General features: G+C 40.2%; 1 protein-coding gene across 1 annotated transcript; it reads right to left on the bottom strand.

The window, feature by feature from the left end:
* Positions 1-6934: 6934 nt before the first annotated feature.
* On the bottom strand, positions 6935-17692 carry igsf5a (immunoglobulin superfamily, member 5a). Its single transcript, XM_079507999.1, has 9 exons — positions 17615-17692; positions 17005-17101; positions 15452-15766; positions 13633-13923; positions 12245-12364; positions 9557-9581; positions 9366-9460; positions 8840-8895; positions 6935-7570 (listed from the first exon to the last, which is right to left on the bottom strand). The coding sequence occupies exons 2-9, from the start codon at positions 17075-17077 to the stop codon at positions 7466-7468; spliced, it is 1080 nt and encodes a 359-aa protein (XP_079364125.1). The 5' UTR covers positions 17078-17101; positions 17615-17692; the 3' UTR covers positions 6935-7465.
* Positions 17693-22866: the final 5174 nt, after the last annotated feature.

Here is a 22866-nt window from a genome sequence, read left to right as displayed (position 1 = left end):
GCAACAACACTTCTTACACCATGGTGTAAGAAGTGTTGTTTGGGAAACCCAGCCAATAACAATTTTTTCACTGTTTGTTTTACATCACCATTACATCACCTAATCAACATGAGTTAGACTTTAATATATTAGCGCCCCTCACTTCACACAGGTGTGATTTTTATCTCACGATTTCATTTAAAAAAAGATCACCCAGTGTCAATTATCTAATTATGTAATCCTGGGCTCTGCACTCCCTCTGCCAATATAACTGGGGAGAGCAACGGACTGACTTCATACTTCATTCAGTCCTTTACTGTCAGACAGTGGTTCCCAAAGTGAGAACCACTCCCTTGAGAGAGTTCCAGGGGGTCCCCAGCTAAATGATAGTTAGGAACCAAGTGGACTCAGCCATCTCTATAGCTCCAATCATCACCCACATAGTAAACCTCTCCATCAAACAGGGACAGGTCCCCCAAGATTTCAAACTGGCCAAAGTAACCCCCTTGCACAAGAAAGGGAGTAAATTAGACCCCGGCAACTACCGCCCTATTTCTATTCTTAGTTCCATCTCGAAAGTGATGGAAAAAATAGTCTATGAACAGGTTGAAAAGTATCTTGCCACTAATAAATGATTGTACGAGTTCCAATCTGGCTTCAGAACATCCCACTCCACTGACACATGCCTTCTCTATTTGAGCGACCACATCAAACAAGAGGTGGACGCTGGCAAATACTGCGGCATGGTCATGCTGGACCTCCAAAAGGCTTTTGACACCGTGAACCACTCCATACTGGTTAACAAGCTAAAAGCAATTGGTTTCGATAGCACATCAGTGAGCTGGATGCAATCCTACCTGGAGGGGAGAGAACAGATGGTGGAAGTGAACGGAACACTGTCCCCCCCCCTCCCAGTGAGCTGTGGCGTTCCACAAGGAAGCATACTAGGGCCTCTACTGTTCCTAATATATGTAAACGACATGACTTCAGCCTGTGACTGCAACTTGTTCCTGTTCGCAGATGACTCAGCACTGCTGGTCTCGGACAGGGACAAACTGCAGGTTGAAAATGCCCTCAGCTCTGAACTCGGTAGAATCTGCACCTGGCTCGCTGATAACAAACTATCTTTACACCTGGGAAAAACTGAATCCATTCTCTTTGGCTCTATTAGTAATCTCAGCAAGGCAAATGGCTTCTTGGTTAGAGTGGGTGACAATGTTATCACACGTAAAGATGAAATTACCTACCTAGGTTCCATCCTGGAGGCTAATCTTTCCGGTGATAAAATGGCCACCAACGTAATCAAAAAAGTCAACCATAGAACAAGATTCCTCTACAGGATCTCCTCACTGGTCAACAAAAACACCTTGAAGACCTTAACAGGAGCCCTTGTACAGGGTTTCTTTGACTATGCATGCACCTCCTGGTACCACAGCACCTCAAAGGCCCTTAAAACCAGGCTCCAGACTTCCCAAAACAAACTGGTCAGGCTCCTACTTGATCTAGCCCCCCGAACCCACCTCACCCCTGCCCACTTCGACAGGCTGGAATGGCTTAGGGTCGACGACAGAGTACAGCAACTTGCAATGGGTCTGGTCCACAAGATTCGATACACCACCAAGATACCCATGTACCTGTCTAGATACTTCCTTAATGTTAACGAAGTCCACACCCACAACACCAGAGGGAGTGCAACGAACCATGTACAACCCAGATTCGGCACAAACAAGGGACTAAATTCTTTTCGCTCCTATGCCACCAAAATGTGGAACGCCCTACCAACTGTCATTAAGACATGCGAATCCCTTGACTCCTTCAAAACCGCTCTCAAAGGGCACCTACGGATGGCTGCAAAACTTTGATTTTACAATATACATTGGGGTCCCAGAGATAGAAATGCCATTAAATGGGGGACTGTAGCCTAATTCAGGTCAAACCTGGGGGTCCTTGGACTGAAAATGGTTGAAAGTCACTGCTAGAGCCGTAGAAATCTTCTCTTATGGGGTGTCCCTGGCATCTTTTCAAATGGGGGGTCTGCGGGCTAATTAGTGTCAATTTGGGGGTCCTTGACATGAAAAAGTTTGGGAACCACTGGTCTATGGGCAGTATATGGTCATCATACATCTTTGGGTGGGCAATATGGAAAAATATATCACGATTACGATCCACAATATCACGATTCTTTTTCATGTTGGTTTACTTTTTAAGAGTACAACCAACTACAACAAGGTAACAAAAACTAAAAGGAAAAGGTGTAATAGACCATTTAGACCAAAATACTTGACGATCGAAAACGTTCTACAGAAGTATAAATTAAGGTATAGAACTTCAAATCACAGAATGTGCATTCACTGTATCACAATACGATAGTTCTGAAAAGGCATATCGTGGAGACATTGAATCGTCTCGATGATATTTATCACCATATCGCCCACTCCTAATTCAATGACATGATTATATAAAGCCATCATCATTTACATTTATAGATTCCTAGCATTGTGTTATGGAGACATATCTTTCAAATCCTGATATTTTGGAAAGTGCTTCTATATTTAGGAGCACATTAACATTAGAAAAGTTCATTGTATTGTTGATTTTTATGCTTACATAACCATGCAGCTTGACAACCATCATCATGAAATGAAAACATAATTGAATCTGAAAATGATGAAAAAAAATCTGTTGTATTTGACTACATCACATGCAACATCACAGGAATAACATTACACTCCTCAAATGGTGTTAAAAAACACTAAACGTATCTGTCAACACTCAATTTAATTAGTAATCATTGCTAGTCAAAATAATGTAAACCTTAATTTTGGTCTTTCAGGTAAGCCTGGTTGTCAAAATGTATATCAACAAATTAAAACAACAATATTCATGTAGCCTACTCAGTGAAAACACTGGTATATTAATGTCAAGAGTCAAGACTGTCTTTCATATTTCATACAGTAGCTCACATTTATAGACATGAAATGATGATGAAATGATTACTATATTTACCCAGGGTATCTGGGCTAAGCTCAAGAACTTGTTTCAGCCATCAAAGGCTGGTATTCTATTTGTTTTTGTTCTACTTGAATACACATTAATCTGTTGCTAGCATCCAGTTCACTCAACAGCAGATTCTGTCTGTCCCTGTGATGTCCCTGATGCTGTGTCTAGCTCCTGGTGTGTGCCAGGAGCTAGACACAGCATCCCTGCTCCCTCCATGCAGCCAATTTGATGATTAAAGTCTGCTTTGGGAGATTAATTTACTAGAAATTCCTTATGTAATGGTAAAACTGCTTAGGGAAGGGCCCTGAAAGCCAGGATGAGTTGAGAAGCCACATTACAGATGGCTTATCAATAGCCATTACTAAAGCTCTTTTCATTATTTGTATTAGTTCTATTCATTAACTCTTTCAGCCAACCCCCTGCTGCCTAAGTAATTATCTATACTTAGAAGAGCCAGAGCAGTATCTTTCCCTGGATCAAGCCTTGTCCATAGAGTTAGCACATACATAAGGTGGTTCATGGAGTTATTACGTATTATAGGGCATAGCAGTGGGTGTGGTTTTCTGGCACCACTGAAACATCAGCCATTCATTTTCCCATATAGATTTACTGGTGATTCATGACCATAAAAGCCTTTGATTCTGTGAATGTCTTTTTTGAATATTTAATTATATGATATTCATTCAAGTTTTGTTTATTCTCGAAATTACACTGAGTAATCAAACTCAATTTCAGTGTCTATACTACATTGTTTCACAATATAAAAGGTTTTATGGTCATGATTCACCAGGATCCTGGATGGCTTGATTCTAAGCTTAAAATAATTGATATAAATATTTTTGTAAATCTCTATGGGAAAAAATGAATGGCAGATTTTTCAGTGGTAGCTACCAGAAAACCATGCCAACTGCTATGCCCTATACTATAGGCTTGGGGTTAGTGTCTGTTTTGAGAGAATTTAGTATAGGGCTGAGGGTACATAACTATAGGCTCCCTTATTCAGAATAAAATGACAAACCATGGCAGACAAAAATGATAGGGGATGAACAGATTCACTTCCACACTGATCTTATTGTTAGGCCATATTCCATGTGAAAGGAACCAAATAGGGTTGAGCATTACTTGCAGTAAGGTCAGTAATGTAATTTCAGCATATGTTCAGGCATTAGTCTAGTCTAGGGTTTCCCTCACGCTGGGAGTTGCTTATACTACAAGCAGAGACAGTCTGCCTGTTAGCAATGCTCCGTTGCCCATCATGCTCAGGATTTTGAGAAGGCAGCATTGAATTATTCAACTTCAAAAATGTCCTAAAGTAGATGTAACAACAGCCTAGTTTGCGATGTATTAACACAATGTTATGGTAATAGTTTGGTAAAGTACAAGGCAACTCCCACACCACTTGCAAATCAAATCAAATCCCACAGAGATCATATTCCAAAGAATAAAGTAAATTCCTACACACACTTATCACGTCTGCATTGATTTAGAAAACAAGGTTGACACTTTTTAAATAAATCAATGCAGAGGTGATAAGTGTCTGTGGGAATTGACATTATTTCTTTGCAAGTTTAATGCAAACATCTTCACCAGAGGCATTTGGTCTTAAATCATGAATGGGAATCCTGCCAAAGTGATCCCATAGATTCTCACTATGATTCAATTCCCCATGAAAGTGTGGATTATTTTCCCCACAAGCTTAATTCCTTGTGAGCTGTAGTTTCTTTCATCACCACTGAATCCATCTCATTAGAGTTTCTCTGGACAGACAACAGAACTGCTTTACATAATAAACTTTTAACAGAACAGACATGCACATTGTCAGACATTACCAGACAAACTTAGTTACATAAGTCCGGGGCGGGGGCGCCCCTCCGTGGACTTGTCTATAGCTGGAAGCCTGGAGGAGAGGGGCAGTGACTTGGCCAATCACTGCTGACCCGCCAACTGGAGAGTGTAGTGGTTGAGGGTTGAAACACTCTAAGAAGGTTGGAGACCACCTGATGACCTCTCTTCCAGGCCAAGGCTTCATCCATTAGAAATGGATTATATTCGCATCTTTGATGTATTTACAAACTGAACTCCCTGGGCAACCAGTGACCTCCAGGAAAGTCTGGATGGCAACCATGGAAGGTCGGTGACGCTGGAGAGACAGCTGACCTCCAGGAAAGACTGGCAAGGCAACAGGGGTTAGCATCTCTGTTGCAGCACTCGCAAGAGGGCACCACACAAGCTACAGACCGTACAAATGAGCAATACCCCAGAGTCTCCAGAGAGGAGGGGAGGAAGAGAGACTCGATAGGACAAATTCAACGACAACAACTACGACAGTGACACAGACGCAGAGAAGGCTCCCTTGACTCAAATACACCAGAGTAAGGCCAAGTGTGGACAAGGACGGATACATGCACACCGCACAGACGAACAGTCTGGAGGATTGAAACACTCTAAGAAGGTTGGAGACCACCTGATGAACTCTCTTCCAGGTCAAGGCTTCATCCATTAGAAATTGATTATATTTGCATCTTTGATGTATTTACAAAGTGTATTGTTATCACTATTTATCCAAACATACTAATTGGTGAGTTAAGGAAGTTGTATTTTTTCTAATGCCTGTCAAATGGTACAGGGTACCGATAGTCAATCAATGTCAGTCAATCAGATAATCAACAAGAAAAAGTACTCCTCGGAGCACAGGTCTCTGCCAGGTCAGGTAGGTTATTGTGGGTTTAGCAATGTTCGGAATTCGACAATCAGGATGGAATATGAAAAATCGGACAGATCCGTCTTGATCACATGACTATAGATTATGTGTACCGATTTGCGTAATGTTTGGACATCTGTAGGAGTAATATAAAAATAGGTGTTTTGCAAAACTCTGCCTCCTGTGGCACAATGGGAAAGGGTGGCATTTATTTATTATACCTAGTGGGAATGTGTATGCAACGTTTCATGACATTTGGACAATGCATTCATGATTTGAGGCATTTTGTTAAAAATCCTTCAAACCTTAAATGCCAATTTTATCCAATCAGGATGGAATATGAAAAATCGGACATGCTTGTTTGGTTTAATGACTATATAGTCACCGATTTGCATGATGTTTGGACAAAATCTGTAGGAGTAATATAAAAAATGTGTTTAGCAAAAATGTGAAATATTTTGTGCTAGTGAAAATGTTGGCCTTAATGTGGCACTAGACTAGAGGAAAAGCCACAAGTGAACACAATCCGTAGGGGTTTATCCTTAGTCCGAAGAGCATGAAGGTGCACTGAAAAATCTGTGACAATCCCGCTAATAACTTGTGATGATGTTGTGTTAGACCCAAGTGTTGGAAAGATTGGGTTGAACAGAAGGAACTGTTTCCGGTGCATTATACTGTATCTTATAAAACATGATACTTCCATTGCAGAGTTTGATTGAGGTACTTCATTGAACCTTTGGTAAACTATTTGTGCTTAAGTTACTCATTGCTATACAAATAACAAAAAGGAATAGTTAGCCTCATTTATGTAATGTATTTGTCTTACTTGAAATATTGAGAAGACCTATTAAATAAAATATGAATGGCAGATGTATTTAGAACAATAGTCTATTTGCTGTAGAAAAGTGCTATGTTAAATATTTACTACAGTAGTTATAATTTATATATTAATAAACAAGGCTTAGTGATTACCAGTCACTAATTCATACATATTAACAGTAGTAGATCCCATATCCTAATAGCACAGTAGGCCTAATATAACAGTTAAAGCAAACCTTTGAGATGGTGGCTTGCTTATTGGAACCTTGATCTCTTTGTTAAGGAGAAGGTGTATTACAAAGAACATCATTAAGAGGACTGAGTATAAAACTAGACAAATATAAATTCAGTAAAAAGCAACATTGCATGAGAACAAATGTAACCAAATGAACCTGTGAGGAAATTGAGGATTTTACTGTCTACTTTAGTGCTGCTCCTGTGCGGGGATGACAGCAGAGAAAAGTACTTGCAAGAGCGTGCTTAATGCTCTGTTCCACTATGAAGGGTGACTAAGAACCTTCCATAACTTGACACTTCAAAGTTCTGTGATGTTTTCTTTACGTTTCCATTAAAATCAGAACCACCCCTCAAGGGGGAGGCATGCCATTAAAAAAACATATTAAAAAGGCAAAAAAATAGCTGATCTACAAACAAGCTCACAATGTTGTGAACTTATCTGCTATTTTAGATTTACATTATATTTACAAAAAACATATATGAGTTCTCGTTAGTACTACCTCCTGAACAGAGTCCAAATTAGATTCTGAGAACCTTATCTGAAACTGAGCCGTAGCATGAGGAAACAACTCCAAAACCATGAAATACGTTTCATAGCACAGCAGTTCTCTTAGATAGTAGTTGTAGTAGAAAAATGCTAAAAGTAACCAATACCGAAGTTCCAAGGTTCAGTGCAGCAGGTTGTTCCATAAGTCTGTAGAAGATGCCTTGATCCATTAGGGGTTTTCCTTAAACAATGGTCATATGTCTGTGTTTCCTATAGCCTGGACCATCCAGGGTGTTGTGAGCTCTGCTGTAGTTCTCTGTTGTCTGGTCACTCATTACACTAGGGATCTGAATCAAAAAAGAAAAGCAAAATAATGATAAAGTGGCAAATTAATTTATCAATGCGTTAGTACATGCACATACGCGTGCACAAACATTAAGAAATGAATCAAGTCATTAATCAAGTCATTATACCTATCATATATATCATATATCATATTATTGCTAAGATTTCTCTAATGATGAAACCATGAATTATGGAAATCTCTTAACAGATGTTTTCCTTTTTATAATTAAGGATAGCAAATTCTTTCATCTGACTCAGAGTATGGTCGTGAAAATGCAAACTGCAAAGAAAATTAATATAATTAATTTCCTTTCACTTGAACGACATAAATGTTGAGGCCACACCATACTGTATTGTGAAGCCACAACTCACCAAACATTTTTATTTCTTCCCTATGTCGCCTAAGGAACTCCGTACTGTCCGTAGTACAATCCCCATCCCTATATCAGTGGTTTTCAAAGTGTGATCCTGGGACCTCCATTTGTTTTTTTTTGTATCATCATCATATTATTATATTAACAACACAAATCCTGGCACAAATTATCAGATTAAGATCCAAATAATTTGGGGGTCCTTGATATGGAAAAGTTTGAGAGCCAGTGCCCTACACTTCCCTCAGTATTAACCCATTCTGGGCGGGAACCCCTTACATACTAAATCAAATACAGTATGCTTCAATTAAACACAAAATAATATGCATGGCAAGCAATGGCTGGTTTCCATTCATTGTCCATCTGAGGCCTGACGCTTTGTAAAATGCGAAGGCTAGCAACACCATTGTGTGAATTTGTGGTTGAATCAGTGGTTGAAGAAGTAGGCTACTCCTACTTTTTATTTAAGTAAAAGTAACAATAGCCTATTTTCTTTTAAAGTGACTGCATTCAAAATTTTACTTGAATTTGAAGTAAAAAATATTAAAATGTTTAAAAATCTGTCAAACCTTTTCAAAATTAGTTCATGTACGTGTTGTGGGCTCAGGTTTAGATGGGTATAAAAGTATAAAACAGCCTAAATAGGGCTCATGTTGTTAATGCATATTGATAAATGCAGTGGATACGTACATGTTTTGTAGTTTCTGAGGTATAGGCTAGTGGGGTAGAAGTATAAAGTATCAACTCTAAATAGCTTACCTAGTAAAGTAAAAGTAAGCTACCTTGAAATTGTAGCTACTTAAGTAAATTAAGCATAATAGCATGTTAATGTTTGAGCTGATTGTTGTTGATCTGATGTGTCTACAAGTATAGTATAGGGGAGGAGAGGGGATTTGTTACCTCACTCGTGTTTGAGCCATTTGCCCCACTAAAGCCACTGTCACTGGGACTTATACCTGTTTGTACAGATGAGAGAGATGATTAGAAATAAGAAGGAAGGCAGGATGCATGAGAATATCACTTATACTGTAAAACCAGATTCATACTTCATTACCAAAAATAGTAGACCTACAAGCTCACATCGCATCGCCGATACAACGCGTTGTGAGTTTGTAGGTCTACTATATTATAACTTTTGTCAGCATATGACACACAATTGTGCAATGGATCATAAAAGGCTTAAGCATGACAATTTTAATGTTATCACAATTGCGCATGTGTGTGTGTGTGTGTGTTTGTGTGTGTATGTGTGTGTGTGTGTGTGTGTGTGTGTGTGTGTGTGTGTGTGTGTGTTTGTGTGTGCGCGCACGCGCGCATGCGTGCGTGTGTGTGTGTGCGACTGTGCGTGTGTGTGTGTGTGTGTGTGTGTGTGTGTGTGTGTGTGTGTAGTTGTGTACGTGTGTGCGTGTGTAAATCGCTTTTTTACTTATTCTGCCATCTGTCGCGTATCCCTCGTTAACTTGACCCAGTCTCTGTGCAGATGCGCTAACAGTACTTATCTGGCTCTGTGTTCTTGCTCTCCTGCACATAAACAGGGACATTGTTTGATTATGTGGGACATTTAAACATACAGATGAGGAGAGTGGACTATTTATTCTGGTAATAGATTTCTCCTACCTCGTTTCATCTTGGTAGTTGGACTCTGGAACGGATCATAGGCAGACAATAACGTCATGATTAATGAACAGTTCATTTCTTGTGCAGTGTGCAATGTGTTGATACAGCGAGGATGGCCTTCATGTAGTGCAGTGGTGTCCAATTTATGAATTTATTTATTTTGAAGGGGGCCATATTTGAAAATGTGAAAATACCGTAGGCCCAACTGTATCTCCTGACACAAATACCTCACATAACAGCAATTGTATTACTACAGTGCAATATCAATAGTATTTTGTTGGGAGTATAGCCAAATGCAAACCAGTACCACTCATCTACAGTGGAATTCAGCTGGGTTATTTTATTTTATTTCATTCATTCATTCATTCATTCATTCATTCATTCATTCATTCATTCGTTCGTTCGTTCGTTCGTTCGTTCGTTCGTTCGTTCGTTCATTCATTCATTCATTCATTCATTATTCTCTGTAAACCACGCATCCATCAGCATTTGCTCCAAATTTGTATTAGTTTAAGAGCACTCTTGCGCAGATGCGAAGATCCTTCATCAAAATCTGAGGCATGCCGATAATAGAAGTCTTTCTTATTTTGGGCATTGGACGTGGAACGATCTGCACACCAGATTCAAATTGGCTTCATTGATTCCTCTAATCTGTAACTGCTACTGCTTTGATGTATAGCCTTTTTTTTTTTGCTCCCTAGTAGTTGGTTGTCATTTGTATTTACCTGTATTTGTCATTTTGACAAAGCCATGTAATATCCCTGCAGTTCAAAGAGATTTTAGTCTCAATGGGTTGGTAATAAAGGTTATAATAATAATAATAATAATAATAATAATAATAATAATAATAATAATAATAATAATAATAATAATAATAATAATAATAATAATAAATATAGCAGCAAGCAGATATAAGACGGGGTCAAGCCCAAAAAGAAACAACAAATGATGACTGTCAGGTGAAACAAGCGCTGTCTCCGTTGTCTGTCCCTCTTTTTTCCTTTTCCTGCTCTCCAGTTAGCTCATAACATTAGCCGGTGTTATCAGGCGATCCGCACCGCGCTGCAGCGTTTATAAGTCTATGGTTGCAGAGTGTGGTCTGGGTGCAGACTTCCGCGGTGCGCGTGTCATAGCCAGAGCCGTAGAAGAAGCGAGACGCTTTGATCTCACCGCAAAGCGGGGTGCTATGGGCTATAGTTCCAAACATTATAACTATCATTATAACATTGAGAAAGAATGAGCACTTCCGCATTGCATTATTACAATGGGAGTCAACGCTAGTATAATAGTATAATAAATAAAAATCACACCCGTGTGAAGTGAGGGGTGTCTTATCATCTTACAACATCGAGGAGGGAATTCGGTATAGCTTGGAGCAGCTATAAATGTTCCTTTACAATTCTTTTTTCAGGATAGAAACTTATGAAATAAAGAACAATGTCAATATTAATACAGGTATGTTTTACGTGTAACCTCTATTAATCTAACTCTAATATATTAAAGTCTAACTCATGTTGCTATGATTAGGTGATGTAATGATGATGTAAAACAAACGGTGTCAAAACAAACATAAAATTCTCTTTATTGTTAATGGGATTTAATGTTTGTGTTAGTGACTAAACAAACATTAATTTCTCTTCATTGTCAATGGCGTTTTTAAAACAAACATTGACCTAAAAACAAACATTAAACCTGTATATAGGAGGGGCTAGCGCCCCTCAAAAATCACACTTATGTGAAGTGAGGGGCACCTCAGCCAATCAAATCATCACAAATGGGCTTGCCCGTGTGGGTTTTAATTAGATTCTACCCAGGCTCTAGGTCAGCCCGAACCTGCTCATTTCTGTGTGGTTGACATGGCGTAGGTAGACTGGAGATGATGTGAGTTTCTTTTGGTTATGCTGATTGGCTGAAAGGGTTGTGTGTCAACGCTGTAGTGCCGTAACCAGAGTCAGACTCCATTCGTATCATCGTATGTATGGAAATCCAATTTCTGTGCCAAAAAAAGGCCGAAAAGTGGTCAAAGGTCTTTTGACGAATGAGTGTGAGCTTCAGTTCCTGAGGGATCCTCACGGCCCTCTACCATTTTGCCGTATAGGACGATAGCACAGAACTGCCAAAACTGCTAAAATGGCGAACAAAATAATAATAAATATAGCTGCAAGCAGCAATAAGACAGGGTCCAGCCATAAAGGCCTCTCTTCACAGTGAGTAGCGGAGACTGGTGTTGATTTTTTTTGTTTACGATGATTGGCTTAAGGGGCCGTTTGTCCTTTGTTTTGCCAATGGGTACCCATATTGGCAGGGTCCAGAGTCCCAGACTCCACACAAATGAATGGAAATGAGATTTCAAGGGGGAGTGGTAAACCAGGCTACGAAAATCTTTGACAAAGCTTTTTTGACGTAAAAAAAAAGTGGATAGAGCAGATCATATAATTCATTCATTGGGAGATCTAAAGGTCAGGGGTCTTTTGACGAATGACTGAGCTTCAGTTCTTGAGAGATTCTCACAAACCTCGACAGCACAGAACTGCCAAAACTGCGAAAAATGGCAGAACCCATACAAAAACAATAATAATTTCTGCCTGCTGGCATACGCAATATGATATAGTTATAGCTCTCCACATGTCACTGTACTTCTCCAAAGAGAAATAACAACACAAACATCCAGTGCAGGCAAAGGCATACCTTTTTCTTTCCTGCGCTTGTAGCAGAAGATGATCCCAATGATTAGCAACACCAGCAGAGCAAAGCCTCCAATGGACACAACCACAGCTATCAGTACAGTCCAGTCAGTGGGTTTGGGAACTATGAGGAGGGAGAAACCATTAGAATGAAGACGATGGACATTTTTAAGACTCAGAGATTCCCTTCCCTCCCTCTTTGTTAAAGTTAAAGTGATGCTGATGGTTGCTGAAGGTCATTATACTCCACAGATGATAATACTAATCCATAATCCACAATATTACCCTCAGCAGGAGTGATGTGCGAAAATGAAACAAAATCACAGAGATACGATTGCGGGCCATTAAGTGTAATAATAAAGTATTGTAGGTCTCATATAGGTTTATTAAGATGACTGTAGAACTCCTGTGCTGGCCAACTTGATTGATGTTCTTGTGTGAGACGTGCTTCCTGTGAGTCATGATGGGAAGTTGTATTTATACAATGCAGTTTCGGGAGAAGAGACCTCCTTCCGCTTGACCTTAACCACTCCTCCCTCATTATCAACAACTCCTCCCTCCTTATCAAACTCACCTGCCTTTCATTATCACCCGGCCAATCCCCGGTGCAATCACCACAGTATAAATACACCTGCGATCTCTCAACCAAGTTGTTCTGCTCCACAACAGACCAAACATGGGTTGTGAGTACTGCACTTGTAGATCGGCTATTTTCACTATTCTTCAAAATCGCCATCCTCCTCCACCCCAACCTCCTCCTTCCCCCTCGATTCTCTAGGAATCCAGGGGGGGCAGTGACGGAGCAGAGACGACCAACCGCTCATTCCGAGTAGAGACTCCAGAGACTACGCCCCCACCCTGAGTCTCGCCCTACATTGGGTTCCTCACTCCACTCCGCATTCATCTCATTCTGTTTCAATAAACTGTTAATCTTGAGCGAAGGTGTGGTCTCTTACTAGTGAAATGTACAGTAGACTGAGCATAATTATGTTTTCTAAAACCATAGGTAAATTGCATTGCCTTCCCCTATTCTATCCTGACTTATCTTGCCCTATCCTGACTTCTTGTCGGATCAAATAATGATGTATCTAGTCCAATACTATCCCGACTTACTTACCAATTATATCCTAAATTACCGTGTCCAATCCAATCCTTACCTTATCTTGTCTTATTCAATCCTGAGTAAACTGGCCCTATCCAATGCTGACTTATCTTGTCATATCATATTCATATTATATCCCAATGTATCATATCTCTTTGAATGGGATTATTCTTTTCAATACACTTTGCTACAGTACATAAATCACCATTATACTCATATTGGCTATTCCTCATTCCTCAAGAGGCCTTCATGGAGGTGTCATAAAGTAGAAAGTAGTAGGGGACTCTTACCAACCACCAAATAGACAGAGCTTGATAGTGGGCTTGATAGGGCTGGAACAGTCGCCAGACATTCTACTGTGGTGTTTTTGGCAGCTGTGAATTTCAGGACAGTGGTGGAATTGAACCAGTCACCGTGGGGTTGGGTGGTGGTGGTATAGAGGCTGGCATTCACAACCAATCCATTCTTCTCCCAGATGACTGTCGGTACTGGGAACCAACCAGTTGTTGCACAATGGAACTCCACTTCATGATCCTGGACCACTGATTTGTTCCCACCCAGGATGTCCACTGTACCGCTCTCTGGAGGACAAGGTTTGGATTTACTAAGGAATGCCAAAGCAATATCAATGACCTTGAATGATGATAATGAAGAATATAATTAGGATTGGGAAAACTATGAATTTATACTATGTAGTTTATTGTAGTATGTACTGCAGTATATAGTATATGGTGTCAGACATTTGCTCTGTATTCTTTATTTAGTTTACATATGAGGTTACTTTGGACAATGTTGTTGCTATTCAATTGTCAGGATCCTTACAAATGTTTTGGTTAATAGTCAGCAGTGAAAACAATCAATGTAATGACTCTATGTATGACTCTAGTGTAGACTAGAGCTTTGCTACATGAAGGAGAGTATGCTTGCAGACCCATATCAGTGGAATGAGATGTGTGTCCAGCACCTTAGAACTAAGAAATGCAATACAAGATAACACTTGGAGCCAGCAGATTTCTCAACATGATTTCAACAGGATTGCTGTGAAAATGTGTGCGTTATAATGTAGTTATAGCTTAAAAGTCTGACGATTTTAAAATGTTCATGAGGAGAGGGATAGTAATTGGTCAGTGTTCAGTGACTGATGTGTAATGATACACCCAGGTCAAAGCCATTGATATGGGGAAGGCACTGTTCAATTAATGAAATTAAGTGCTCCTCTGGAACTTGTTGGCAGATTAACTCTCAAAAAATATAAAACATGTTCAGTCAGATAACGTGTGCATATAATATTTTATCTTGGCATTTTTCTCCCTGCTCAACACAATTAAACACCATCATTAAACATTAAGAGCAGAGAGATAGATAACAACCCCCCATGGGGAACATAAATAACAGAGCCCACCGGTGGTGCTGGGGTGGTGGTGGGAGCAAACATCACATAACAACAACCAGGAACCCTAAGCAGAAGGAAGGCAGGAAGAAGCATGCAGTCTAGTGGCTACATACTAATTCCTACACGGGTTGTGTTTATAACCACGCCCCTGGGCAAGTTAAGTTTACTGAGGTTAAGGTTAGGGTTAGGTTTAGGTATAGTTTTCTTGAGGTTAAGGTTAGGGTTAGGGTTAGGTTTAGGTATAGTTTTACTGAGGTTAAGGTTAGGGTTGGGTTTAGGCTGTCAATCACAGCGACTGGCCAATCACAGCGTGTCGACTGCACAACCCGTGTAGGCTTTGGTATATGTCGCAGTCTAGTGAGCTTAATTGGGCTCTAGTGAGCCCAATTGGTCAGCTGACTGCCACATCAGCAAATTACATGTGAGTCTTGCACACACTGAATACACCCACATAGTAATGCAGCATATTAACCCCTTGAGTATATATGTATGCGCCCTTGAGCACAGCATGATACCCCTCGAGTATATCTGACTGAACTAACTCCGCAAGCTACGTATCATTTGTCTTGCATTAACTTTATTTCTTGGTTTATTTAGAAATCCACCATATTTTATTTAAAGGAACCCTGAACGTATATACTGTGAATTAAACGATTGTGGGACGTGTCTTTGTTAGCAGTTAAAGCAGGGCAGGGTTTGTTAGTAAAGTCCCCTACCTTGTACAAAAAGCTGGGCATGCATTGCCCCAACTTCTCCCAGCACAGCGCAGGTTACTGGCCCAGATTCGTTGCGGCTCACATTATGGATTGTAAACTGCCAGCGGCTAGTTGCACTACTGGAGTAGTTGAAGGCAGAAAAGCGATCTGCGGATGGTATAGGACCAGTCTTTGCATCGATGGCCAGTGCAAACAGTCCATTTACATGCCAGGTCATGATATCCCATTTCCCTTCCAAAGTGGCATTGAAGTGAGCATCAGAGCCTTGTAGCACTGTAGCATTCTGGGGCTCCAGCTGAGACTGTGCTGACAACCCTGAAAAACATACAGTACAGTTACAGTATGATCAAATATAGGATCCTTTGATTCCTTTCTTTGCCAGCAATGAATCTGACTAAATCATCCTTTATCCTCTAATTTTGAGGTGCTAAGTTTGATTTGGGTTTAAATTAGTTTTCCTTTCAATTGAGTTGCCATTTACTGTAGGCTAGGTCTGCATGACATACTTTGCAGAGGGAAATGTTGCCATTCAAATTCCAATCTTGGCTTTCATTCAGTATGCCATTTAGTTTAGAAATATTATTGCAGTCATTACCTACTGCAAAATGCAAAATAAATACAATAAAAGCCCCCAGTGGGTGTGAAATATATATATTACAGGTAACACTGCTATTACCTTACCTGGGAGATTTTGACAAGATTGAAACTCAACCAGAACATTAATATGACATAAAAACTACAGAACCGGTTTCTGCATTGACTGCAATTGGTCATTACAAACAGTCCATGTATGTTCCACGTCATGATGTGCCATTTTCAAGCAAACTGGCATTGAAGTGAGAGTCAGATCCTTGAAACACTGTGCCATTCTGGGGCTTCAGGTGGAACTGTGCAGAGAGCTTAAGCGTTTGCTCAGTGAAATATTACAGGTAACAGTGATGTTACCTTACCTTGTAGTTTTTGACAAGACGGAAACACACACACACAACCATTAATCTGACAGGTCAAAAGCATGCCAGAGATTCTCAATGTTCTTTTGGGTTTCTTTCTTTGCTTTGGTTGTTTTATTGCTGCACCCTCAGAAGAGTAAAGAGAGTCAAAACTCTCAAACATTCACTAGTGTTTACATTTTCATGACAAGACTGATGCATACATTTGACTTTGAAACGCCTTGTGCATTGCTCCCCCAAGCTTCACCAAATGGTATAGCAGTTTCTTATGTTCGGAATATGTTTCTAAAAAACAGTTCACATTGGAAATGTAGCTAATAGTATTGAATTATTTATAAATATAAATGACTTCGTAAGGGTAGTTACAGATAAAACCAGCAAAACTCTAAAATATTTGTTCATGTGTTTGATCAATTAACCCAAACCCAAAAGCAGTATAAGTTTGTTTAGTCACAATTTGCATCACAATACCATTGTTTCATTGGATGTTTAAATCTGATACATTGATTTTAAACTGGGACATACAAAATATAAGAGCTTATTTCTGTCAAAGACATTGACTGAATTTAATTAAATCCTGTCATATTTATATAAATGACTTACTTCCTGTTGCACACATTAATAAGAAAATGAGGAAGAGTCTGGTCAAGTCTTCATTGTAACGGTGTCTTTCCATAACAGTCACGCTCTAGTCTTCTCTCTGAGACAGAAATCAATGGTGAGACGGATGACTACTGGTGTGGTGACAACATGCTTAGGCATAATACAGTTTACAGTTTAATAATACAAGTCTGATGAGTTTAAAAGTCACCGTTAAACTTAGAAGGTTGTCTGTGGTTTGGAAATGGGTTCTAACTTTTAATTATCCAGGCTTTGATTTCACAAGGGGAACTTTTCCAGAGCTATGCTACTAGCAAATTTATAAGCCTCTCTGACTAATACACGTTAACAAGTGATCTTGCTCTTTTGAATGATCTCATTACAGCAAGTCTCTCTATCCACTACTGCCCCACCCCTAAAAAAGCCCCCAAAAACACTAACCATTTTTTCATGTTCTTTGAAATCACAAAGAAAAACACTTAAACTGAATATCAGATGAAATATAGCAAAAAATAAACATTGAGAGACAAAAGAAAGAAAATAATCTAAACATATTCGAAAAGAAACATTGAGAGACAAAGGAAAGAAAATAATCAGCATTCAACAAACTTACACTATGTTGACTCTCACAGTTGGTTGTGCCTGAAATGGATGTCTGTTGTATTTCCTGAAACTACAGGTGAGCAGAGTGACTCCACCTGGGACTGTGAAACTCACACAGCTTTATGAGCTTATGACCAAGGTCCAACCAGGGCCATTATTACTCTTATCTCCCTTGTATACTACCTGTGGCATGAGTCAATAATGCCTCAAAAGGTTGACTGACTATAGTGAAGGGCAGGGTTTCAATTGTTTAAAGATAAAGAAGAAAAAAAGAAAATGTAAAGCAATGTAAGTGGTTGTTTTCTTTCTTTCATGTCAAGGGCCCCCAATTGATTGTATTTGTCCATGGACCCCCATCTGAAAAGAGTTTGTGTCGGAGGTCCCCCAGAAGCAGAGATTTTGTTTAAAGTTTTCGCTTTACAAAATAGATAATCAATGGTTTGCACAAATATAGCACAAAAATAGAAGATCTACAAGCTCATAGTATGGCACAAAGTGATGTGTTATAATATATGCTAAGTATAAAATATGCTTTAAAATATGGTTAAAATGATTGTGAAGCCATATTGACTAATTTTGCTGGGGACCCCCTGAGACCCCCCCAAGGAACCCTGGGGGTCCCCAGACCCCACTTTGAGAACCAATGATCCAGCCTCCTACACAACACAACAGAAAGCATTTAGGAAGAAAGTCATCATGCTCAAACTATTTATAAAAAGCGTATTTAGAAAACGTAATGCAATGTAATGTCCTTATGGAGATTGTTGTCCTAACCTTGGATTTGACAAATACCCTCAATGTACACACTTCAAACCATTTCCAAACATCACACCCGTGTGAAGTTATCATCGTACAGCATCCATTCATTGTCAATGGGAATTTAATCTTTGTGTAGGACAAAAAATAGCCGATTTGCTCATCCACATATGAGGTAAATTCTCCATTCATTGTCAATGGGAATTTAATGTTTGTGTAAGACAGAAATCTACACTATAGGTGCATATAGGGGGGCTAGCTCCCCTAAAAAATTACAGGTGCTAGCACCTAATATATTGAAAGAGCACGGCATCTGTGGCATGGTATAGGCTGAACCCAGGCTTTCATAAAATTACAAACAGCATTATTGGGGAGGTTAGTATAAAAAATATAAACTAGAATTTAAAATCAGTAATTCAATTACATCTGGAAGTTAGTAATTATGTCAGGCATTTAATCAAATCATAATTAACTACAAATGTTACTCCCCCAAATGCTATTACCAAGCCATAGCCTACACAAGACACCCTGCTATCCTCAGTTTGTTCGAATGAGCAAGTCTGGTCCTGGCTGTTGGAAGCTAATGACATGAATGCAGACAGGTGTGGACACAACAACACAACAATGTCATTTGTTTATCAGTGGTGTTCACACTCCTACTGTGGAGTGGCATGTGGAGCTCTGACACATTTTCTATTGACAGTCAGTGGGGCGGCTTCCACAATATCAACTGCAAGGTCACCTGTCCTGGACAGTAACGCATATGGTTCTCAACCTTTTTAGGCTATACGGACCCCCAAAATAATCATATATTAAATGCTCCCCACCCTCACAAGCACTTGGAATTGTAGACATTATATTTAGTAGTTTGACTCAGTTCCACATTTAACATTAAACAGTCTCGGCAAAGGGGTCCTTGGCCTGAAAAACAGTCTAAAATCTAGGTATTAAAAGGTCTTAAGTCCTTAATAAATTGTCACAGAAATGTGCAGATACCCTGTATACACTTATACTGTATGTTAGTTTGTTTACTGCTGAGTGAATTCTGATTGATCAAATTTGTGTTCTCTTCTCTTTCTTCTTTTTTTCTTTCTTTTTTTCCTGTATTTTGTTTGTTTGTATTTTTTTCCTATGTTTGTCTGTTTTCCCCTGTTTGTTTACTGCCCGACCCACAGGTTGAGAACCACTGCAGTACAGAACTAGAAAAAGTGCCCCTCGGGGCACAGGTCTCCACAAAGCCAGGTCAGGTAGTGGCCTCCTAGTGGCGCTATAATAGGCCAATGTGAAAAGGGTGCCATTTGTTCTTATGCCTTTGATGGCAATTGGATGATTTGAGTCATTTTTTCAAAAAATGCAAATATCCACCTGGTGGCGCTATAACAGGCCAATGTGAAAAGGGTGGATATATTCCTCAGCCTAGTAGGAAAGTGCGTGAAAGATTTCACGTAAATTGCACGCTACGTTCATGATTTGAGGCTTTTTGTTAAAAACGGGCCAATCCTAGCTGTAAACTTTGAAAGCCAATGTTAGCCAATTAGGATGGAATATGAAATATCAGACAGATCCGTCTTGAGCACATGGCTATAGAGATACTGTGTAACGATTTGCGGGATTTTTGGGCAAAATCTGGAGGAGTAATATCAAAAAATGTGTTTTACAAAAGTCGGCCTCCTTGTGGCACTATAACAGGCCGTTCAGGAAAATTTGGGGCAGAGGTTCATTGTTGGCATCCAGAGAGTGTGTGTGCAAAGTTTGGCTTTGAAAGGGTTAACGGTGGGGCACGGTGGCACAGTTGGTAGTGCTGTCGCCTCACAGCTAGGTCCTGGGTTCGATTCCCGCTCTGGACGCTGTGGGTGCTGGCGGCGTGTTTCCTCCTCTGCGTCATCAGTGCCCATACCCGAGGCGGGGTTGGCGAAAGGGCCTTTCTGTGTGGAGTTTGCATGTTCTCCCCGTGTCCCCTAGGGTAGGTACCATAACAAAAAACATGCAGTAATCCTGGTCTCTAAACTGCCTCCCCCTGGCCAGCCGGAGTGCCTGGTGGAGGGGAAAGGAACTGGTTGGAATAACGTGTTCCTTCCATGCGCTATGTCCAACCAGGGAAACTCCCCCCTGTCAGGTGTAAAGGAGCAACGTGGACACTCAGGCATGAAGGAAGCATGAGTTCAAGTCCGTTGCTCTCCCCATGTCCCCCATATATGGGGACTAGGTTGGCGGAGGGTGTGTAGAGCCCAGGATCACATTAGATAATTGACAAAGGGGTTACAAAATCGTGGGATCAAAATTATATATATTAAAAAAAAAAGGGTTAACGGTGCCAGAGATTAGCTGTACACAGACGGACGGATGCACACACTGACGGACGGAGTGTAAAACAGACTCTCTCCCCATGCCTTCGGCCTGGTGGAGACAAGTTCTGCACTGACCTATTATGGAGCTGGTCAGAGGAGAGGATAGACAGTGAAACGTGAACTACAGAGAAAGCACCTTACAACTTGTGTCTGTGAGATGCTCTATTTTGTCCACTAGAGGGCTCTGTAGGATTAGGCCAAAAACACGGCTGTGTGCCATTCATTTAGCTTTCTCAACAGGCAGACAGACTAGCAAAACGAGACAGTTAGGATTAGCCTACTTGCATTTCATTACATCTCTTAATAATAACGTTATTTATTGGATTCAAGTTCAACTACGAAATGTTATAATTGTACTTCTTTTCCACCCTGAAAAGTTTGGAAGAAAAGCTACGGACAATCCATGAAATTAAGCTTCTTTAATGGCCTTCAAATAGTTTTGTATGAAAATGCAAAAATGTGCAGTCTATTATAATATAGGGATTTTGTTTTGCCACAACATTTTGTACGTGGGATTAGTATCCCAATAAATATTTAGCAAAACGCCCAAACCACATGCACACTGACACTGCATATTGGTTTATTTGCTTTTAATATGTATTGTTATTTAGAGAGGTTATACCAGAAGAATATCCTGTTAGGATGGGCCCATGGTCATAGCTTTACACTTGGCATAGGCTACAGTAGGGGTTGGTAGGTATGTCTCCAGACACAGCCAGTATTGTAAAAGAATGGGGAAACAGGAAACACAGTGGGGGAGGGTCAATTACAACCACCCTCTGGTTCTCTGCTCTGGGGTAATAAAGAGACCCCCTGACCTTAAAGCTACTATAGGTTAGAGATCATAAGTCATCTTTCCTATAACATGTCTATGAATTGTGTCACTTACTTCACTCGCCCCTTCTGTTGGCCATTTCAGTGATTGCCACTATGGATTAGTTCCACTCAATTTCCCCTTCATTTACGGGAGGTACTGAGATATGGCCCCTCTGCATAGTACGCTTGGAAAACAAAGATTGTCCAACAAAGCACTGTGCTAATGCCTATTGTGTGATTGTTTTTGTATCATTCAATGGCTAAACCAACTGTTTGTTGGTGACCTACTGCTTTTACTGATCTTAGAGCGGTTGCCGGCCATTTTCTGGGTCCATCATTCCAGACCCCATTCATTTACCCATAGAGATTTCCAAAACTATTCATAGACATTATTTTAAGCCTAGAATCAAGCCATCCTGGTATATATATATATACAGAGACGAAATGTTTTTATAATCATCATGGGGGCCCGCCGTTCATTCTAGGCTTAAAATATTGATATTTCTGGAAATCTCTATGGGAAAAATGAATGGGGTCTGTATCGATGGAACCAGAAAATGGCCACCACTGCTATGCCCTATATAGGGGAACCTCTGTGTGTGCCACCGTCCTACATCCACCCAAGGCACAATAGAATCCCCTTACTTTACGGAGGACATGTTCCCCACTCTAGAAGAGGACATTTCCAGGCACAAGGTCACATTGTAGTTTGTGGAGACCTAAATGCCAGAACAGGACGGGTCCGACACCCTCAACACACAGGGAAACAAACACTTACCAGCAGCTCCCCAACATGTCCCCTGAGATACAATCAAGACAAAACAACAAACAAACATGGGTCACAACTGCTACAGCTCTGTTGCTCACTGGGCCTGTACATAGTTTACGGTAGACTCTGAGTGGACTCCTTCGGTAGATATACAGTACATACAACTCATCCCTGGGAAACAGTACGGTAGATTACTTTATCACTGACATCAACCTGGCATCTCTCAGAGCTTTCAGTCAGCAAACACCTTTGTCAGACCACAACAGAACCACAGCCTATCCAAACAGATCAACACACAGACACAAAGAACAAATGCCAAACAAATTACACACTCTCAGAAAACGCTACAAAGGGAAGGAACATAGCACAGAAGCTTTCCAAAATGCTATTAGGCAAAAACAAGTCCAATCACAACTGGACCAGTTCCTAGAAAAAACCTTCCAAGAAAACAGCGAAAGTATAAACAGTAGCAGGCCTCAATAATAATAATATAACAGGAAAGCCAGAAAATGTTTTGAGAATGACAAATGGTATGGTAATGACCAGAACACACGTCTCCAATATGGGGAAATG

The sequence above is a fragment of the Electrona antarctica genome (genome assembly GCF_951216825.1).
Source record: "Electrona antarctica genome assembly, chromosome: 8".
Taxonomy (NCBI): Eukaryota; Metazoa; Chordata; class Actinopteri; order Myctophiformes; family Myctophidae; genus Electrona; species Electrona antarctica.
The sequence above is the reverse complement of the archived record's forward strand: the minus strand, read 5'-3'. Positions and strand labels throughout refer to the sequence as shown.

Coding starts and splice junctions, on each gene's coding strand:
- igsf5a (XM_079507999.1), bottom strand. CDS start 17,077: ATGGAAAGACACCGTTACAATGAAGACTTGACCAGACTCTTCCTCATT. Junction 15,767..17,004: donor ATTAATGTGTGCAACAGGAA/GTAAGTCATTTA, acceptor TATGTTTTTCAG/GGTTGTCAGCACAGTCTCAG. Junction 12,365..13,632: donor CTCTGTCTATTTGGTGGTTG/GTAAGAGTCCCC, acceptor CCCTCCTCATAG/TTCCCAAACCCACTGACTGG.